This window comes from Phodopus roborovskii, unplaced genomic scaffold (genome assembly GCF_943737965.1).
Source record: "Phodopus roborovskii unplaced genomic scaffold, PHOROB, whole genome shotgun sequence".
Taxonomy (NCBI): domain Eukaryota; kingdom Metazoa; phylum Chordata; class Mammalia; order Rodentia; family Cricetidae; genus Phodopus; species Phodopus roborovskii.
This window is the reverse complement of record NW_026126625.1, coordinates 8,202,211-8,223,991: the sequence shown is the minus strand read 5'-3', so window position 1 is coordinate 8,223,991 and position 21,781 is coordinate 8,202,211. Positions and strand designations below refer to the sequence as shown.

The window sequence follows — 21,781 nt, the reverse complement described above, 5'->3', positions numbered from 1 at the left end:
GTACCAATCGGAGGAAGAGATGGGCAGATGCCAGTGCAAGAATACATTTAACAATATAAAAAGCAATATGGCACCACCAGAACCTAGTGATTCAACAACATAAAGACAAGAATATCCTAACACAGAAGAAGCAGAAGGAAATGAAAAATTCCTTTAATGAAATCAAGGAAAAGACAAACAAAGAAATGAAAGAAACAAATAAATCCCTTAAAGAAAGCCAAGCAAAATAAACAGGTAAAGGAAATTTTCAAGACTTGAAAATTGAAATAGAAACAATAAATAAGAAAAAACAAACTGAAGGAATTCTGGAAATGGAAAATCTGGGTAAACAGGAAACAGCAAACATAACCAACAGTATGCAAGAGATGGAAGAGACAATCTCAAGCATTAAAGATATAATAGAGGAAATAGATTCATCAGTCAAAGAAAACATTGAAGTTAACAAAGTCATAACACAAAATAATCCAAGAATTTGCAAGACCATAAAAGACCAAACCTAAGAATAATAGGGATAAAAGAAGGAGAAAAATACCAGCTCAAAGGCACAGAAAATATATTCAACAAAATCATACAAGAAAAATTTCCCAACCTAAAGGAGGAAATGCCTTTGAAGATATAAGAAGCCTACAAACCACCAAATAGACTGACCTCACAAAGTCCCCTTACCACATAATAAAACACTAAACATACAGAATAAAGAAAGAATATTAAGAGCTGAAAAGGAAAAAGGCCAAGTAACATATAAAGCAAACCCATCAGAATAACACCAGACTTCTCAATAGACATTCTGAAAGGCAGAAGGTCCTAGAAAGACATTATACAGACACTAAAAGATCATGGTTGCCACCCCAAACTACTATACCCAGAAAAACTTTCAGTTATCATAGACAGAGAAAACAAGATATTCCAAGACAAAACCAGATTTAAGCAATACCTATCCACAAACCTAGCTCTACAGAAAGTGCTAGAAGGAAAACTCCAACCCAAGGAAGTTAGCTGCACCCGTGAAAACACAGGCAATAGACAATGCCACACCAGCAAATTCCAAAGAAGAGGAACACACACATGCTACCACCACCAAAACAAAACAACAACAACAAAAAAAAAAAAAACAGTAATTAACAACAGTGGTCATTAAAATTCCTTAATATCAGTGAATTCAGTTTGCTGATGAAGACACAGGTTAACAGAATGGATAAATAAAAAATTTGAAGAAATCTGTCACTAGCAAATTAAGAGCATATCTGCAGGCTCTAGAACAAAAGAAGCAAACTCACCCAGGATCAGACTATAGGGAATAATAAAATTGAGGCTCAAATGAATAAAATAGAAATGATGAGAACAATACAAAGAATTATGAAACAGCTGGGTCTTTGAGAAAGATAGACAAACCCTTATCTAAACTAACCAAAAGGCAGAGAGAGAATATCCAAATTAACAAAATTAGAAATGAAAAGGGGTACATAACAACAGACACTGAGGAAATCCATGGAATCATAGTGTCATATTTCAAAGAGCCACACTCCACAAAATTGGAAAATTTAAAGGTAATTAACTATTTTCTGGGTAGGTACCGCATACCAAATTAAATCAAGACCAGATAAATAATTTAAATAGATTTGTAACTCCTAAGGAAATAGAAGCAGTCAATAAAAGTCTCTCAATCAAAAAAAAAAAAAAAAAAAAAAAAAAAAAAAAAAAAATCAGGGCCAGTTGGCTTTAGTAGAGAATTCTACAAGAATTTCCAAGAAGAGCTAATACTGACACTCCTCAAACTGTTCCAAACAATAGAATTAGAAAGAACATTGCCAAATTCTTTTTATGAGGCTAAAGTTACTCTGATACCCAAATCACACAAAGATATAACTAAGAAAGAGAATTACAGATCAGTCTTCCTCATGAACATTGATGCAAAAGTACTCAATAAAATACTAGCAAACTGAATTCAAGAACACATCAGAAAAAAAATCATCCACCATGATCAAGTAGGCTTCATCCCAGAGATACAGGGATGGTTCAACTTATGGAAATCTGTCAATGTAATCCACCATATTAAAAAAAAAAACTGAATGAATACAACCACATGATCATCTCATTAGGTGCTGAAAAATACTTCAACAAAATCTAACACTCTCTCATGATGAAGGTCTTGGAGAGATTAGGGATACAAGAGACAAACCTAAACATAATAAAGGCAATTTACAGCAAGCTGACAGCCAACATCAAATTAAAAGGAGAGAAAAATCAAAGCAATTCCACTAAAACAGGGAACAAGACAAAGCTGTCCACTCTCTTCATACCTATTAAATATAATACTTGAAGTTCCAGCTAGAGCAATAAGACAACAAAAGGAGATCAAAGGGATACAAATTGGAAATGAAGTCAAACTTTTGCTATTTGAAGATGACATGTTACTATAAATAAATTATTCCAGGAAACTCTTAGAGCTGATAAACATCTTCAGTAATGTGGTAGGATACAAGATTGACCCCCCCCAAAATCAGTAGCCCTGCTATATACAAATGATCAATGTATGAGAAAGAAATCAGAGAAACATTGCCCCTCCCAATAGCCACAAATATATCTTGTGGTAGCTCTAACAAAACATGTGGAAGACCTATATGACAAGAACTTTAAGTCTTTGAAAAAGAAATTGAAGAGGATATCAGAAAATGGGAAGATCTCCCATGCTCTTGGATTAGTAAGACCAACAAAATAAAAATGGCAATGTTGCCAAAATAAATCTACAAATTTAATGCTATTCAATTCAAAATTCCAAAACAATTCTTCACAGACTTCAAAAGAACAATACTTAACTTCATATGGAAAAACAAAAAACCCAGGATAGCCAAAATAATACTGTACAATAAAAGAAGTTCCAGAGGGATCACTAGCCCTGATCTAGTATAGAGTTCAAGATCTAGTATAGAGTTATAGTCACAAAAACAGCTTGATATTGGCATAAAAACAGACACATGGACCAATGGAGTCCAAATTGAAGACTCTGACATTAACCCACACACCTTTGGACACTTGATTTTTAACAAAAAAGCCAAAAATGTACAATGGGAAAAAGAAATCATCTTTAATAAATGGTGCTTACATAAGTGGATATTGACATGTAGAAGATTGTAAATAGATCCCCAGGCACAAAACTCATGTACAAGTGGATCAAAGACCTCAACATAAATCCAGCCACACTGAACCTGATCGAATAGAAAGTGGGAGGTAGCCTTGAATGCACTGGCACAGGAGACCACTTCCTAAACATAACACCAGTAGAACAGTTAATAAGCAGCAATCAGTAAATGGGACCCTCCCGGCACTGAAAAACTTCTGTAAGAGAAAGGACACATTCAATAAGACAAAACAATAGACTATAGAATGAGAAAATATATTCACCATCCCCACATCTAACAGAGGGCTTATCTCCAAAATATATAAAGAATTCCAGAAACTAGATATCAAAATATAAAATAATACAATTTGAAGGTGGGGCACAGATCTAAACAGAATTCTCAACAAAAGAATCTCAAATGGCTGAAACACATTTAAGGAAGTATTCAACATCCTTAGTCATAAGGGAAATGCAAATCAAAATGACTTTGAAATACCTTATTAACACCTGTCAGAATGATTAGATCAAAAACACTCATGATAGCCTATGTTGGAGAGGATGTGGAGTAACGAGAACACTCCTTCACTGCTGGTAGGAGTGCTAACTTGTACAACCACTTTGAAAGCCAGTATTGCAGTTTCTTAGAAAAGTGGGAATCAATTTACCTCAAGACCCTGCATTACTACTCTTGGGCATATACCCAAAGGATGCTCAGGCATACCATAAGGACCCTTCTTCAACTGTGTTCATAGCAGCATTATTTGTAATAGTCAGGACCTGGAAACAACCTAAATGCCTCTCAATCAAAGAATGGAAAGAAAACATGATACATTTACACAATGGAGTATTACTCAGCTGCTAAAACAAACAAACAAACAAACAAAAAATAATGACTCCATGAACTTTGCAGGTAAATGGATGGAACTAGATGAAAACATCCTGCATGAGGTAACCCAATCACAGAAAGCAAACATAGTATGTACTCAGTCACAAGTGAATATTAGATGTAAAGCAAAGGATAACTAGACTACAATCCACAGCTCTAGAGAAGCTAGGTAACAAGGAGGACCCTAAGAGGGACACATAGATTGCCCTGGGAAGGGAAATAGGATGAGATCTCCTGGGTAAACCGGATGTGGTGGGGGGCATAAAGAGGAGGGGATGGGGATGAGAGCATGAAGGTACTGGATGGTTGAGTCAGGGGAGGGATAAAGTGGGAGCTCAATGAAATGGGTATTTTGATAGAGGTAGTCATGATGGGATTAGGGAGAAACCTAATGCTAGGGAATTTCCCAGGAATCCAGCTAAGACTCCTAGAAATAGTGAAAGGGTACCTGAATTGGCCTTCCCTTGCAATCAGATTTGTGACTACCCAATTGTCATCATAGAACCTTGATTCAATAACTGATGGAAGCAGATGTAGAGATCTGTAGCCAAGCACTGGTATGAGCTCCAAGAGTCCAGTAAAAGACAAGGAGGAGGGATTATATGAGCAAAGGTGGTAAAGATCATAACTGGGAAATCCACAGAGCCAGTTGACCTTATCTTGTGGGAGTTCAAGGACTCGAGACCTATAGCTGGGAAGCCTGCATGGAACCAAACTAGGCCCTCTGCATGTAGGCAACTGTTTTATAGCTTGGCCTGATTGTGAGATCCCTGGTAATGGGACCACAATCTATCCCTAGTGCATGAGCTGGGTTTTTTGGAGCCCATTCCATATGGTGGGATGCCTTGCTCAGCCTGAATGCAGGGGGAGGGGCTTGGTCCTGACTCAACTGAATATTCCAAGTTTTGTTGATTCCCCATGCAATGCAGGATATCGTATATGCTATGAATATACATTTCTCTCATTGGGTGATAAATAAAGCTGTTTTGGCCAATGGATAGACAGGGTGTGGCCAGGCAGGAAGAATAGGTGGGGCTACCAGACTAAGAGAATTCAAGAAGAACACATAGAGTGAGTCATCAGAGGGATGCCATGTAGCTGCCAAGGAAGGGGCCTGGGCATCATCAGTAAGCCAAGACCACATGGTAATACATACGTTAATAGAAATGAGATAATAATTAAGAGAGAGATAACCAATAAGAAGCCTGGGCCATTGGCCAAATTGTTTATAATTAATATAAGCCTCTGTGTTTATTTGGGACTAAAGGGCTGTGGGACCAGGTGGGACAAAAATTTCAGTATACACCCATAGGGGGACTTACCCTTTCTGAGAACTGGATGGGAGTGGGTTGTGGGGAGATGGGGGGATGGGAGGGGGAGAGAGGGAAAACTGTAGTTGGTATGTAAAATGAATAAAAAATAAGAAAAAATAAAATAAAAAGAGTGAAAAAGAACACAAAGATGTTAGAAGGGTTGGGATTATCTGAGAAGAATAGAGGGAGGGGAAATAAGATAAAAATATATAAAATGTTTATCAATAAAAAGTTTTTTAAAAGAAAAAACTAAATTGACAAAATACAGATGAGAGTGTGTATATATATACACATATATACATATATACATACATATATGTCATATTACAAATGAAGAAAAATAAATTACAAGAAGGTAATCCTCAAATTTTATTTTGAAGTCTTCTGAAAGTTATATATAAACATTTGTATGTAAATGTATTTTGATAAAGATAGTTCTTTCTTTTTTACTTTCTCTTCTTTTCCTTTCCCCCCTTTTATCAAAGCAATCTATGACTAAAAGACATTTCAGAATCACACATATAATATAAACCAGGATTCAGCAGGGAAAAGAACAGATGGGGTGATGAAACTATCTTTAGGAATTCAACCATATAATCCTGCTTCACCACAAATACTTTCTCAAGATCCTTTCCTGAAAAAGGCATTATTCAACCCAGTGAAGAAAGCTAATAATTTGGCACATTAACAACAAAATTCCTAGGTATAGTCCAAAATATTTTAACCTAGAAGGAAAAGACTGAAATTAAGAAACTACCTTACAATTTTATAATATGAATCTTCCGAATTGACCATGATCCCATCCATGAAGGGCTTTCCCTGTCTTCACTCATTGTCTGGAACACCAAGCATGAGGATTCAGCCCAAATGAGGCCAACATTCCCCACCAATTGATTGCACACACACAGGATGGTTAAATGTAACTCCCACCCACTTTTTCCCTACTGTCTTTTATCAATGGATAGCAAAAGGAAATGACAGAAGTATATGGTCTAAACCTACAGCATAGGTAAGCTTATACTGTCTAGAAGTGCAATTTGGCAATGATTATTGTACTTTAACACTACAAAACCATTGACTTTCCCCTGATATAGTAGTTCTAATCCTATTTGGCTTATTTTTTTTAAAGAATAAAAAATCAATTGAAATGTAAAGAATTTGTATGTACAAAAATGTTTCTTTCATTGCTATATGTAATGGCAAAGAAGAATAGTTTCCAAAATTAAATGGTTTACTTAATTTATCCTTGCACAGCACTATACCCATAAACATATTAATAGATCAATGGCATGGGTGAAAGAGCCCACAAGTGAAGACTGATCAATAAGATCTCCAGCTAAAAATGGAAGAGATAGGCAGGTCAATAGATATGAAAATAATGACACCAAAGCACCAAAATCATGAAAAATCAAAGCCACATGACTCCTCCAAATTCCCCAATTAATGAATTCCAAAATACTGAAATGGATAAGGTGCTGGGTGAAGATTTCAAAAGTTTACTAATAAAAACTTGTCAGTAACCTTAGAAGGGATATTAACAAGCAGATAAAATCAATCTAGGACTTGGAGAAGAAGCAACATAGAGGAGAAGTCAGCAAAATGAAAAAGCAAACCTGTAACATGGAAGGAAAACTCAGGCAGGAACTTTATAGTTTTAAAAAGCCATATAGAAATACTGGACATGAAAATCTCATCAAGGAAGTCTGCAAAACATAAGGAAGGCTATCAGAGATGATCAGAGGTAAAATATTAATTTTTAAAAATGAACAACACCTACCACTGTGCCTGAGCTCTGGAATAGAGTTAAGAGACTGTCCTGACTAGTTATTATATCAACTTGACACAAGATAGTGTCATCTGAGAAGAGAGAGCCTCAATTAAGAAGTTTCCTCCATAAGATGGGACTGTAGGTGAGCTTGTATGGCATTTTTAAAATTAGTGATTGGTCAGAAGGGTGGGGCTTTTCCGGGACTGGTGGTCCTGCATGCTATGAGGAAGCAAGCTAAGCAATTCTGCATCAATTCCTGCCTCCATGTTCCTGCCCTGTTTGAGTTCCTGCCCTGATGTCCATTGACAGTAAATAGCGATGTGAAGTATGAGCAAAATAAACCCTTTCTTCTACATGTTGCTTTTGTCATAGTGTTACATCACAGTAACAGAACCCCTAAATAAGACAGAAATAAGACAGACCAAACTCAAAAATACACAGGATAGAAGCACAAGCTGGAAATGTGGGAGAGGAACTACTAAAGGCATAGAAAATCTGCTCAATGAAATTATAGCACAATTCCCTCAAATCTAGAGAAAAAAAAATGGACATTTAGACTCAGAAGCATTTAGAGCTCCACACAGACAAGCCTGGAGAACCATTTCTCAAGAACACATCATAAAATGTCAAAAATACAAAGCTCTCTCTTGCTCTCTCTCTCTCTCTCTCTCTCTCTGTGTGTGTGTGTGTGTGTGTCTTTTTCTGTCTGTCTGTCTGTCTGTCTATCCGGGATGGGTGGGGGATACCAACCTACTTAACACAGCATATCAGACTAATGTCAGACTTCTCATCAACAACCAGGAAAGCTAGGGCAACAGGAAACCACATGGCTCAAGTCCTAAAAATAAACAACTGCCAACCAAGATCGTCACTTTATCCAGCAAAGATATGTTGAAGATTGATGAAGAAATAAGCATTTCAAAACAAGTAGCTCATGATTACAAGCCAGTACTGCAGAAGATAATTAAAGGGATAGTATCCTGAGTGGGCTAAGAAAGAGTCTCAATAATAAGAGTACAGGAACGAATGTATTCCATAATATGAGCAAAGAAGAACAAGGAGGGAATTGGTCACATCTAACACAGTAAACTAGTAAGCCTGTCATACTAACAATGAGAAAGAAAACAACAAATAGTAACAAACCAGAAAAGCAATAAGAATCACTAAACATTTATCAGTAAAATCTTACTCATAAATGGTTTCAACTCCCACCAGTAAAGATAATCAGACTGGCTGATTGGATTTAAAAAAACAAAAACAAACAAAACAAAACAAAAATTTGACTCTTGGAGCTAGAGAGAGAACTCTGCAGTCAAGAGTACTAGCTGTTCTTGCAGAGGACCCAAATTGGTTCCCAGTACCCATACAGACATTCCACAAGTGCCTGTAATTCTAGCTCCAGGGGACTGGACACCCTCCTCTGGCCTTTGTTGGTACCTGCTCACACAGTTACATAGACACATACACATTCTCATAAAGAAAAAGAGAAATGATTCTAAAAAAAAAAAAAAAAAAAAAAAAAAAACCACTAGTCCAAATTAACTGTTACCTCCAAGAAACACCTTGTGGACGAAAGTGAGGTTATCAAGTAAATGGAATCCAGAGACTGGAGTATCTATTCTGATACCTAGTAAAGTAGAATCCAAGGCCAAAATAGGAGACATGAAGGCCACTTTCTACCTATTCTGTAGGAGTTTTCTCCACACTCCTGGGCTCTTTACTCAGACATTTCCAATATCAGGTGGGAATTAATGATACCCAGTTTCAAGTTCCAACTGGCTAGGTATCCCCAGCACTTTTCCTTCCTTTACTATTGTTTTGGTCCACATTTCTGCCAGGGACCTGAGGCCCAGGGTAGAATTTACTTCAGGATATCCCACCCAGTGACTCATTTCATAACAGAAAACAAATGGCCAGGGAGACAGTGTTATGGGCTCAAGATTTTACAGCCAGGCAGAGGCAGGGCTGGGAGAACCATACGTGATACTCACATGCCCATGACCCAAGATTAAGGTATATTTAGACCTGCTTTTGTTTGTTGTAGACATTTTTATGCAATAAATAAGCAGTATAGCTAGAGTCAACATTCTAACCACAAACTGTCCTTTTCTCTCAGAGCAGGAATGATTCTACACCCTTCCCTGCAACTACAGATGTGCTTTGGAGAGTGCCCTTACAGCTGTCCCTTGGCCTCAAGGGAGCAAACCTCATGAAAAGAATTTCTGGTTCTGATCATCTAGTTGCTCTAAATTAGTTCTTCCAATATACATCCTGGCTGGCCACACCTGCTACTCTATTTTTCCATAGTCTTGTCAATCCTTAGTAGTATGAAACTGTTCAAGTTGTCCAATGTATAGGTCCAAGAGGGGCATCATCAATAATCTCATTACCAATGAGAATGGAAACACTGCAAATCTTATGTCTGGCTACCATTACATTTGGTGATTTGTACTTAAGTTGATTCATAGCAATCATTTATATAACATGGATACTATGTGACAGAAATTTTCTCCCAAAAATGTAGCTTTTTAAAATTTGTTGAAAATGTCTTGAAATGTTAACAACAAAATTGATCAAAATGTTATTCATATATTAAGAAATTCAATTTAAAAGTATATAACACCAAAGTTCAAGTACATTCATAGAGTTCTCTAATTATCACCATGTAATAGGCATTTTATTTATTTTCATCATTCCCAAATACCAAACGTATCTCTTCTATTTTAATTGAAAAATTAATTGCTTCTTATTTTAGACATTTAATCAGAATCATTCTGGGTAGAGTTTTAAAAAAAATATTTATAACCAATTGCCATATCACCATTTACTTAACAATTTACCTTTTGCTTTTTCATTCTGCCACTACTGGCTCCTGGGTTTTCCTATATATTTGAATCTGCTGTGGAATCCATTCTGTTTCATTGTTTGGCTACCCCTTGTCAGTACCACACTGCTCTTAGTCCTCTAGCTTTATAAGAATTCTTTGAAATTGAGGGAGACAAGTGAATGAAGCCCTAGGCACTGTGGGCTCCAGCACAGCCAATGGGTGCGTTCACTCTACCTTTCAACTCCCCTGGGCCCACAGAGGTGAGACCAGTCTCCTTTTGTCTCTAGTCCTTGCTTGCTTCCCTCTTATGTACATTGACAGCAATGCTCTGAATATCAAACTCTTCCTTGGCTTGACTTAAAGTAGATCCTTTAAGTGTGGTGGCTCATGCCAGCATTCCCAGTACTCTAGAGGAAGAAGCAACAGTATCAAGAGTTCAAGGTCATCTTTGACTGCATAGTGAGTTCAAGGCCTGCCTAGGCATTCCAAGACATTGCCTTAACCAAAACCAAACAAATTCAACCCTAATAAATTAACTATTTACAAACAGTGTAAAACTCTTCACATTCTTGGTGAAAATTCTCCTTAATCACACACAGGACTGGGTTTAGCCTAGGAGCTACTTAATTAATCCTCTACACATTTGTCCTTATGACTTTTGTTAGAGTTCTCTGCCTTACATGGAGGCCAGATGCCAGTCCCTGCTACATCCTAACTAATGTTCTACACTATTTGTACTCTTCAGTTTAGTTTAAATTTCAAAGCATAGCCAACCCTTTAGCTTTCACTTTGCTCTGAGGAACAGGTGTCAAGTGGATCTCACGCTTAAGAGGCTTTCCACTTTTGGTGGCTGGGCCACAGGTCTTTGACAGTTCCATCCATTCTGGGTACATCATTTTTCTAGCTCAAGCCCATTTCTGTCTGTAGACCCAGAGAACTTAGAAACAAAAGTGGAACTGACACATAGAAGAACCTTTCTTTACACCAGGGGCTCACATCAGCTGTGTCTGGTGCGCTTAAGGAGTGATTCACAAACAAGAGTACGCACATAGAGCAAAAAATTCCAGGGAGTGGGCTGCTGCAATGTCTCTGTTGACAAAGATGCTTACCCTCAAGCCTGAGGCCCTGAATCCTATCCCTGAGACCCACGTGATGGAATGAGAGGGCTGACTCCTGAAGTTGTCCTCTGACTTCTACATGTGTGTCTAGGCATGCAGCCTCCCCACCCCGAAAAACAGGTAATAGAAAATTATATGGTAAACAGTGCTTATGGCATGTGCTCATGTGAAAGAATTAAGTGGAACAATGGTACTTGCTGCTTTTTGCTTCCTCTCATTCCCCAACACCCCACATTTTACAAGGAAATATTTTTTAAATAACAAGCAAGGCAAACAATCTTTTCAGGATAGAACATTAACCTTCAGAAATGCCGGCTTTTCCAGTTCTATCATTTGATAGAATCAATAGAAAAGTCTCTAACGGTGGCTAGAGAGGAACTTGATATCTATAGCCCATGAGCAGTATAAAACATGTTGGTTCTGACAAAGAATTATAAGTTTGTCTGGAAGTTCTGTGTGTTTTAGGATCCACAAAAAAAAAAAAAAAAAAAAAAAAAAAAAAACAACTAGCACAAAACAGTTCAAGGGCAATTGGTTGCTTCTTTTTAAATAATATATCCTACTGAATTACAAAGTTCTGGAAGTATTTGATTTTGTGAATCATGCTATATACTCATCTATAAAATGAAAGACTAATTAAATGATGATGAAGTCCTTTCTACTACTAGAGTCTGTCTTCTGTTTTAGAGATGAGGGTATGACAGACAAATGACTCATCTGTGGTTGTAGTCTGGCTAGTTACAGAACTGTCTGTCAACCCACATTTTCTTACTTTTATCGGCTTCACCATCTGCCTTTCAAAAGATGGCTGTCTATAGAAAACAAAGCTGGCTACAACTTTCTGACCATGAGGAAACACTAAGTTCACTACGAGTTTGTTTAAAATGATACATAACTCAACATGATTGTGGAACCTTCAGTGGCAGACTCCCTTTCAAAGGGGAATAACCTCGGAAGGTTTTCTGGAGTCTGAGTCCATAGTGGAGGGCTGCCAGGCACAAAAGATCGAAAGGACTAATTCTAGAAAAGATGAATGAGGTGGGGGGTGAATACTCCCAATTCTGAGCTTCACTTAAAAGGAGGAAGAGGAGGAGGGATAGGAGGAAGAAAGAGAGAAGGAAGAGGAGGAAGGCCTGCCCACTAGCAGTGTAATAGCACAGGGCAGGAGGAGCCGCAAAGTCGGAAAGGGCTCAGACAGTTCATATTTTGCCTGAGTGGATAAGAGATCAGACCTGGGCTGAATTTAATGGTCTCTGGAGATGTTGTTTGTGAAAACAGTTTCCATTGCCTCTAGTCCCTGATGTAGGACAGCAAATAACATCCACAAGTCTTTTTGATTTTAAATGATCGGGAAGCTAAAACTTTTTTTTTTTTTTTTAAAGCATTAAAAGTTGAGGTTTCTCTTAATAGAAGTCACTTCTATTTTTCAGAATCCTCTGCAGGTGGAGGGCTACAGAAATTGGAGAAGGCTGTGGCTTGGCATCTGAACAACTCTGTTCTGCTTTTCTCCTTGCCCTGGCTAGAGAATGCTGGCCTGTTCTGTAATGGTAGGTCCATTCTGCCAGAAAAGTCACATATTTGTGGGTGGAGCCAGTTGGGAGGCTGGGCGATCTGTCAAAAGTCTGCATAGGCCAAACACTGCTAGGACTGCCAGGGGTTGAAAACTAATACCATGGGGGTTAGCAAATTTCCAGTGTGCATGGAGCCAAAGGTGTGCTTTTAGAAGTAGGGCAAGCAGGAGACAATGGGGGGAAGGAAGAGAAGGAAGCAGATGTGTGTGACCCAGGTCCTTTCATGACACCCAACTTTAGGTGCTACAGGGCAGCCTCAGAGGTCCCTGCTGTCAGCCTGCATTGTGTGTAACTGGTTCTCCTGAGTTCTTTACCTCTGGCAGAGAATAGGGCACCTGGTCATACAACCTAGGAAGTTAACCGAATGTATAAGACTGGAAAGGTCAAAAGGTTAAAAGGCATAGTCTCCTCCCCAAGGTCACATTTGCAGGAAGCTGTTGGTAGACTAGAGGGGACTGTTCGATAGAGCTGTCTACACGTTATGCAGAGAGCTCCAAGGCTTTGGTGAAGCCACTCAGGAATGGGCTTTTTAGTGAGGTAATGGCTTGAGTCTCCAATGCTCCTGTAACTCACCCCCAATAAACTCATTGGTTTGAACTCATTCAATTTAAATGGAATCTTTTTTTTTTTTTTTTTTTGGTGTCCTAGATGGAATTAATTAGCACTTCCCCACAACTCTTGTAGCGGTTTGCATAGTAATGGTCTCCATAGACTCATGTGCTTGAATCCTTGGTCCATAGGGAGTGGCACTATTAATAGGTGTGGCCTTGCTGGAGTAACTGTGGCATTGCTGGAGAAAGTATATCACTGTGGGAGTGGTCTTTGAGGTCTTATAAGCTCAAGTCTGGCCAGTGTGGCACACAGCACAGACTCTTTCTGCTGCCTGTGGATCAAGATGTGGAACGCTCCTCCTCCTGCTCACTGCCAGATCCTGTCATGATAATGGACTAAACCTCTGAAACTGTTAAGACAGCTCCAGTTAAATGTTTTCCTTTAGAAAGCATTTGCCATGATCATGGTATGTCTTCACAACAGTAGAAACCCTAATTAAGACAACTCCTCAATGAAAGAGTCAAAATCGCACATCATTAGATGGGTTACTATCAGAGAACATCAAACATGGCTACAAATACAGGGGTGTCTTATTAATCTTTGGAAATCGGAGGATATAGTTTTCCAGATATCTAAGTCAATGCACAGTAAAAAAAGGGCATATAGGAAGTTCCTTTTGAATTAATAGACTCATTTGGTATTTATATGTCTCTTTTAGAAAGCGATCTAAAGTTACTCACATAACAGCCCACCCCTTTATATCTGTGTGTATATGAAGGGGGGGGGGGGGAGGAGGGAAAGAGACCATGCTAGTGTGTTAATATGTTTGTATATGTGCATGCAGGTCAGAGATCAACATTGGGTGCTTTCTTTTGAGACAGGGTCTCTCACTGACTAGCAAGACTAACTGGCTCTCAAACACTAGGAATCTACGTGTCTCTGCATCTTATCCCATGGATCTGGGGTTATAGGTGCATGCTACTGTTGCAGGCTTTCTCTTTTAGTTTTATGTGCATGTTTCTCAGATTTGAACTTAGGTCCTTGTGTTTACAGAGCAAAGACTTGCTTGACTGAGCCATCTCCCAGTCCTGGCATCAGTCTTATGATCTGGCATGAGGTCACTTTTGAGAATTAGATGCATGGGAGACAATCAGAATGCAAATTCATCAGGATGATGTATGGAACACTAAAATGCTAGCTGTCATCTTCTGGCTATTGTTGGCCAAATATCTTGAAACTGAAAAGAATAATACTTACCTTTTACAGGACAGTGGATTGTCACATTTGCCTGAAGGGCTGCCTCCACAGTGCCTCCCACCACAACAGACAGATGGCTGTGCTCTGGTTTGGTGACATTTCTTTCAATAGACAAGATGGCAGGTGCCTCTTAATTCAAAGGGAGCAGAAACTGTGTTAGGTTTAAACTCTTGTTCATTGACAAACATCGTTGATTTGCTGAAAGCAGTGAAGAGTGCTGGTCTCTTTAACACTGTGGTATACACAGACAAACACAGCTAGAGGTACTCAGTGCAGAGATGATGGATGGATGGATGGATGGATGGATGGATGGATGGATGGATGGATGGATGGGTGAATGAATGGATGGATGGATGGATGGTGGGTGGTTTACAACAATCAAGTATAAAGTAAAGATATTTTATCATCATAAGCAAAATTAAGGTTAACTCTTTCTTGGTAATTTCACAGAGACTCAGTTCACAAGATGCAAACCTGCATGGCAGGGCAAAATAGCGTCTCTCACATGCAGCCTCAGAAGAATTGGTGCACATCAGGGACTGTGACAATCTGTCACTTTATGGAAGGAGCGCTGTGAGGTAGGGCAGTGGATCCTGATTTATCCTTCTGCCCTTGGGAGGTGCTATGCTTGGGTTCTCCCACTGATGAAAGAATAAACCAAGGCTTAGCTAACTTGTACAAAGCATCCCACTCTGCTCTCTGCTCAGCAGCAACAAGAGCAGAGCTACTCTTTAATCAATAATCACAAAGCCTGACCCTGCACAAGATGATGCAATCAGACATTTCAATAACAATATAGATCCTAAAACAAAATCATAGACAGGCTGACTTGACAATCATAGAATAAGTATAGAGTTCAGGACTCTTTCAAAGCTGTTATGGGAAAAACCAGCTGGGCAGGAGCTCACAACTCTCATTAACTTTCTTCTAACCATGAATATGTACAAAGTGTTTTCCTGCTGGGCTACAGTAGGAATCCCAGTCAAAGTGCTGAGTGATCTCATAGCCGTTCACTCTGCAGTGTGCAGCTGCACACTTCTCCACTCTGCAGAAATTCTTCATTTATGAAATCACATGATGCTATCTCAAGTGGATTAGCACTGTTTGGAGATGTCAGGATTTAGCATTTTAATTAATGTGAAACAAATAGCCATATAAAACTTTCCCTCCCTGAAGAAATGATAAAAAGACAAAGAAGCCACAGTGTCAGGAATTAATTCAAGGATTTTCATGCCTTGAAATTTGATAATTAATGGATTCATTTATTAACTAAGCCAGGGCACATGCTTTGTCCTCCTATGCGTGTAATTTGTGTGACATGGACAATGAAAATATAAAATGAAAACACATGCACTCTTGTTTTCTGTAGCTTGGGCTACAGAAAGTTCCATTCTTTTTTGGAATGCCTGGGGCACTAGAAAACTATCCTAAGGGGTCGAAAATGATGTGACTCTTTGGGTGGAAGGGATCTTCAGTTGCCATAGCTCATCCTCTGGCTCATGAGGGCCTCACATCAGCTCTATCAGAAGTCTAGATTATTTGGTGATGGACTCAAGAACAGACTTAGGAGCATTGGTAGAGGAGGCAACTCCTAGTCACTACAGGAACTAGTGTGCTTGTGTGAAAAGAGCTAATTATTACAGGCACAACAGTCCAGGAGAAAACAAAGCCTATTAGCCTGTAGGTCACAACCCCTTTGGAGGTCAAATGACTTTCACAGGGATTGCCTAACACTATTAGATATTTACATAGATATTTACATTATGATTCATAACAGTAGCAAAATTACAGTTATGAAGTAGCAATGAAAATAATTTTATGGTTGGAGGTCACTACAACATAAGGAACCGTATTAATGGGTCACAATATTAGGGAAGTTGAGACTCATTGACCTGATTGAAGGTGGTCATCCTCTAGTCATCCAGCCTCAAGAAACTTTCAACACTGGTGGATTCGACTTTTTTAGCTTGTGGATGACAAATGTCTGCCACCAAGCCTAGCATCTAGGTGACCAAACTGGGTTCTAACATCTGATGTCTCTATTCTCCTTTGGTCCATTTGAGTTATAAAGAAAGGAAGAAAAGACAGTTGTGATCTTGGAAATGGCACTCTTATTTATGTCTAGTCCTAGAATATAATCGTGCCATGGGGAATTGCTGCTACAACTTAACCAGCTAAAAATGATCTTCTATTATAAAAAAAAATTGATACAAAGTTACAATGTCCAGTGCTTGTGAAGATGTATGCCTATGTAAAATTACAACCCCTGGGGGGGGGCAGTGCTGGCTAAGGAGTGGCAGGTATGTCACTGAGAGAAAAGTGACAACTTTAAAGGCTAGTGATTCTCATTCCTCAGCTGACGAAACTTTTAAAAGTCTATAAGGTCAACATTGCCAATGAATCTCCATCTCATTAATTCCCAATTTGTGGAAAATGAGCCTTACAGTCACTGTTTCCAGAGAGTTGGTGCAAACTAGAAACATGTTTAAAAGACCAGGCATCAAACTCATTCCAAACCTATTAAGGCAATGTTCTAGGCAGCATCCAGTAACTGGTAACATCCAGTAACTGGAAGCATCCAGTAACAAGCCCTGTACCATTTCAATACATACTGAGGTTTTAGAATGCTAGTATTCCAGGTAATAAATACAGCAACAATGAGATCACAGGCACTCTAGGCTTCGCCCATAGACATTACCTGCATACAACACCAATGAATTTTCCACATCTGAACCGAGATGATCAGCTACGGAACATTCATATATCCCTTGCTCTTTCCTTGTAGGATTTTTTATCTGCAGCTTCCCAGTTTCATCCAAAATGATCCTGCAAAAGAGTTAAAATGAGAATACACTCAAGTAACATATATAAATGTTGTAGGGTCATTGCAGGTCATAGAATGGCAACTGCACAATTGTAGGCTTTCATCTGGCATGGAACCTGAAAGGTAATCATGACCAGCCCCCTGCTTTGAAGAAGAAACTACATATATGGAAGAGTGGGGTAGGCTTTCCTCTTGCATTAGATCAGAGAGCTCTTACAACAGGCTGGGATGTGGACATACTGGCTTCTACTTTGATTTTACTACAGTTTAAAAGAAAAAAAAAAAACATGGTAGGCAAGTTGTACATCCCAGAAGCTTCCTGGAAGAGAAGGGCAGAGAGAAGTCAAACACCACACAATTCCAGGTGAGCAGACCAAGATATCAGATTCATGGTGTAGACAAGGCAGTTATGTGGCAGACATGGGGGCTTTAAATAAAGAGGAAAGAAGTCCAAACTATCAAGGGAAACAAAACAAAATGAAACAAAGCAGAACAAAACATGCTTAGGTTCTTGCTAGCATCTGAAAGAAACAGGGTAAGAAAAGGAAAAAAAAAAAACTTCCATCTTTCTGAGTCAGACCAGACCCAGAACCTCATAGCAACCACACTATGGTTTGTGGAAACTGCCCTAGAGGGCAGGAATTCTGGGAAGGAAAAGTAAAGTACCTCACTTAAGCAGTCAATTAGTCCACCTCTCTCTTTAGCATGGCTTAAGGTGAGACTAGTCTGCTAAGGGCAGTCTCTCCTCTGATGGGGGATAGTCAGTAGATCAGGTGATTGATTCCCCAAACTTGAGACCAATGAGTCTACTCTCAACCAGGAGCTTGTCCTTAATGGGCCTATATGGCTCTAATAATATTAAGTGAATTAAGCCATCTCAGAAAGGCAAACATCCCTCGTTTGCCTTTTTCCATTTGTCCTTCCTAGACTGTGTGTAGATAAATCAAGTCACATGTAAATGGAGTTCTTAATCGGCCTAAGGAAAAAACAATCAAACAAACAAACAAAACAGCAGCAACAACAAAAAACAGCAAAAAAGCCCAAAAAACAAAACAAAACAAAACAAACAAACAAACAAAAAAACCTGGAGTCAGATATAGAGGAAAATGCTGAGAGATCAGAGAGAGGGAGTAAGCCACTGCCACACCTTATCCTTTGCATCTTGGCAAACAAGAGAGTGAGGTCCTGTTTCTCCCTGCTTATATCCTATTTCTGCCCAGCAACCTTAACCTTACTTCCTGTCTGTCCGTACAGACCTCCAGACCTCTATGGTTAGCTAGTGGCAAGCTCCATTCTTTGACCTTCAGACAGGCTTTATTTGTACAAGCAAGATGTCACCACAGTCACACACACACACACACACACACACACACACACACACACCCATGAAAGAAGTAAAACGGTTTAGGCAGATAAAAAATGGGAGGAAGAATATTTTTAGGGGAAGAAATCTGAAAATGTTTCTAAGAAAACTAGAAGAGGCCACAATAAAGAACTATCAAGGAAAAACTGTGTACTTAGTTGACTCACTTCACAGAGGGCTGCAGCAATGCTCCATCCTTGGTCCATGTATACGTGGCCTCACTGCTGGGAGTAATAAGATTGCAAAGTATATTGATGGCCTCTGTGCTTTTTGTAATGTATACTGTATTCCCAATCCTTGCATTTATTGTTTTGTTAAATGAAACTGAAGGGGGTAGGGTGTGTCTCATGAGAACAGGTCCTTTTGGCTTAAAAGTCAGCTTGCCTGAGGTTTTTACTGTGGAGCTTTGGGGAGCTCTACCTGTCTCCCCTCTGAGCTGAGCCTCAGCAGCCTCCTCATGGATGCCCCTCTGCTGGACAGGCATCTGCTGAGCTTTGGCCAACTCAGCTACCAGCTGATATATCATCTGAGATGCGAGGTCATCACTGGCCTCTCCTGTCTCCATAAGTTGGCTCATGTTTCTTATAAGCTCATCAAATTGGGTTGTGTCCATGCTGTATGCTCCCTGTTTCATGGCTGCCTCAAACTGCTTGGTCTTAAACTCCCATGAGTTGGTGTTTCCTGCAGAGCTCCTGCATGGCCCTAACAGAGCTCTTAAGAACAGCTGGTTGTTGATTTCCCCATTGTGCAGGTAAAGCTCATTTTGGCTGTTCCACTTCTGACGCATTTTATGCCATGTGGCTCCCAAACTATTGGCTTCATTGTGGTTTACCCCAGAGTGAGCCCGCAGGTGTTCTCTGAGGGATGGGTGAGCAATGAGTCTATTGTCTGTCCCAATGAGCTTGAGGACAATGGTTTCCTGTGCAGAGCCTGCAATGCATCTGTACACACCAATGTCAGGGGCTGCAAGACTGTGGATCTTTAGTGAGCCTGATTTGGTGATGCCAAGCTGCTTGGAGTTCTGCAGACAATGGCCATCCTTCTCCCACTGGATCAGAGATTTCTGGAAGCGTCTTACAGGGCATTTGATGATCACAGATGTATTGAGCAGCAAGTAGGCTCTACTGCCAATAGTCAGGTTGATGCGTTTCTCCTCTCTTGTCTGAATATAGACTCTCCGAACACCGAGAATCTGGGGACCCCTCTCTCCAAGTCGCGTCTTTGTCCCAAGTTTCATTTCTGCAGGGGAAAAGAAAATAAAAAAAAAAAAAAAGAAAGAAAGAAAGAAAGAAAAGGAAAGAAATTGAGGGAAACTAACTCACAAACAGAGGTTTTTGACAGGAAATTTTTGAGGCTGATTGACCTAGGCATACTACTATATCTTTTCTTAAATTCTTTAAAAATGTGAATTAAAACAAGAAAAGAATCTTACATCCATGCTTGGGGTAAACTTCACAGCTCTCTAGTACTTCAGCAAGGATGCATGTAGGTATAATTCATGGGTTGCAGTTAAGGCTTTAGAAAGCTCCTCAGATGACTGAAATACTCAACTAGTTTGAAGACATCTTGGCGCATACCACTGGAGCAGACTAATGTAGTAGAAAAAGGCACAGTTGGGCCAGTTTCTTCTATTCAGTGACACTGACAAACTGCTACTAGCAAGGAGGGAAGGGAAATAAGAAAGAGCATCTGTATTGTCTGTGAGCTCAAGTCTCTACCATACACATGTCCTTTCCTAAGATTTGCAGTGGAAGCATGTATATCTGATCTTAGCATCAGGTATCATGGTGCTTTGCTGATTAAGTCATACTTGTGTGTTATCAGGTTTCTGAGAAATGGATTGTGGAAAGGATGTGTGGGAAATGGATAGCTGTGAAACTCAGTCTTTAAGAACAATGCCAAGTCCAACACTGGGATTCATGTGATAGTGTAAAGTGCTGAGAAAGATTCTTTCAGAACAGTAGAGTCCTCTACACAAAAAGTGAAAATTGACTAGTACGGCACAGAACCCTACACAAGGCGCTATCTAGTTGAATGACTCAGGTTGGAGGCCCACAGAGCAGTTTGATTCCTGGCATCCAATGACCCAATATGGACATGGGCCTACCAGTGGTCTTCAAGATGTCCTCAACCAAGCTTAAAGTTGATAGCACCTGATTCTTTTCAAGGCAGGCCATGAAGCCTGGATGCCCCTCTGGCTGCATGCCCATTTATAGGAGACAAACCCTATGATCCCACCCATCCCCTTCCCAGCTCTGCCTTGGCAATTGCTGACACTGAGGGTACAGGGAAGTTCAGATAGCAGAGGCCAGGGAGTGGATTGAGATTATCCTGCAAGAAGACACTCATGAGACTTGTAAAGCTGCTAGGTTCCACATCTTTAGGCAGTTTCCCCTGTTCTCCCGTGAGTCCCTTCAGAGCAGACCCTGAGAATGTGGTATCACTGGACCATATCTTGGGGGAGGGTCTGATCTGATGTGGACTTTCTATCTCTCTTACATCTGGGACTATTCCAACATGGTAACACTGACCAAGCCAGATGAGACCAAGGCATCATCATCTACCCTATACCATGGTCAGGGATGGACTGCATCCTTTTGGAGGAGCTTCTGTGCTATGTAATAGTGCCAGCCCATCACTTTATCCCTTCCACTATTGCAGGGTATGAGAGGTATCACATCTTTGGCTTTTATAAAATATGAAACTCTTTCTTCTACATGTCTTCTTTCTGGGTCTTTGAGCTAGCCTGACATAAAGGCCAACTCCAGGTGCCAGATGACATTTATAAGCACATGCTTCTGTACCTTGCATACCTGTCCTGTCTCTATTTATTATATCCCTGCCATTACTCTAAGCCTGGGAAGTATGCCAAATTTCTGTCTCATGCCATCCTAGCTGCAATTTATGCTTGGTTCTCCAGCATTTGACTTTTGCCACTCCTTAATGGGCTTTGGCCATGACCCAACCCTTACAGCCTTCCTATTATCCTGCTGGAAGCCTCTTAGACTTTGGATCTCAGTCTGGCCATTTGGCTGGTACTAGTTCCCTCTCCTTCCACTAGCATGGGGATCCAGCAAGACAAGCTCATCTGAATCTATGTCAAGAATGTGAAGAGTCAGTTTCTTTAGGCTTCTTTGAGAGCTACTGATTAGAGGCTGTAGGAATGGTATGGGTGGGACTTGCT

The 21,781-nt window shown here is 39.8% G+C and overlaps 1 protein-coding gene across 1 annotated transcript in view; it reads right to left on the bottom strand.

Annotated features, from left to right (window-relative positions):
• The window catches only part of Adamtsl3 (ADAMTS like 3), a 299,460-nt gene that overhangs the window by 37,152 nt on the left and 240,527 nt on the right, over positions 1-21,781 (bottom strand). The window contains exons 21-23 of the mRNA XM_051206607.1: positions 18,765-19,836; positions 17,109-17,236; positions 14,411-14,539 (exon numbers count right to left, since the gene is read on the bottom strand). Of these exons, the coding sequence (XP_051062564.1) occupies positions 14,411-14,539; positions 17,109-17,236; positions 18,765-19,836 (1,329 nt within the window). The remainder of the gene's footprint in view (positions 1-14,410; positions 14,540-17,108; positions 17,237-18,764; positions 19,837-21,781) is intronic.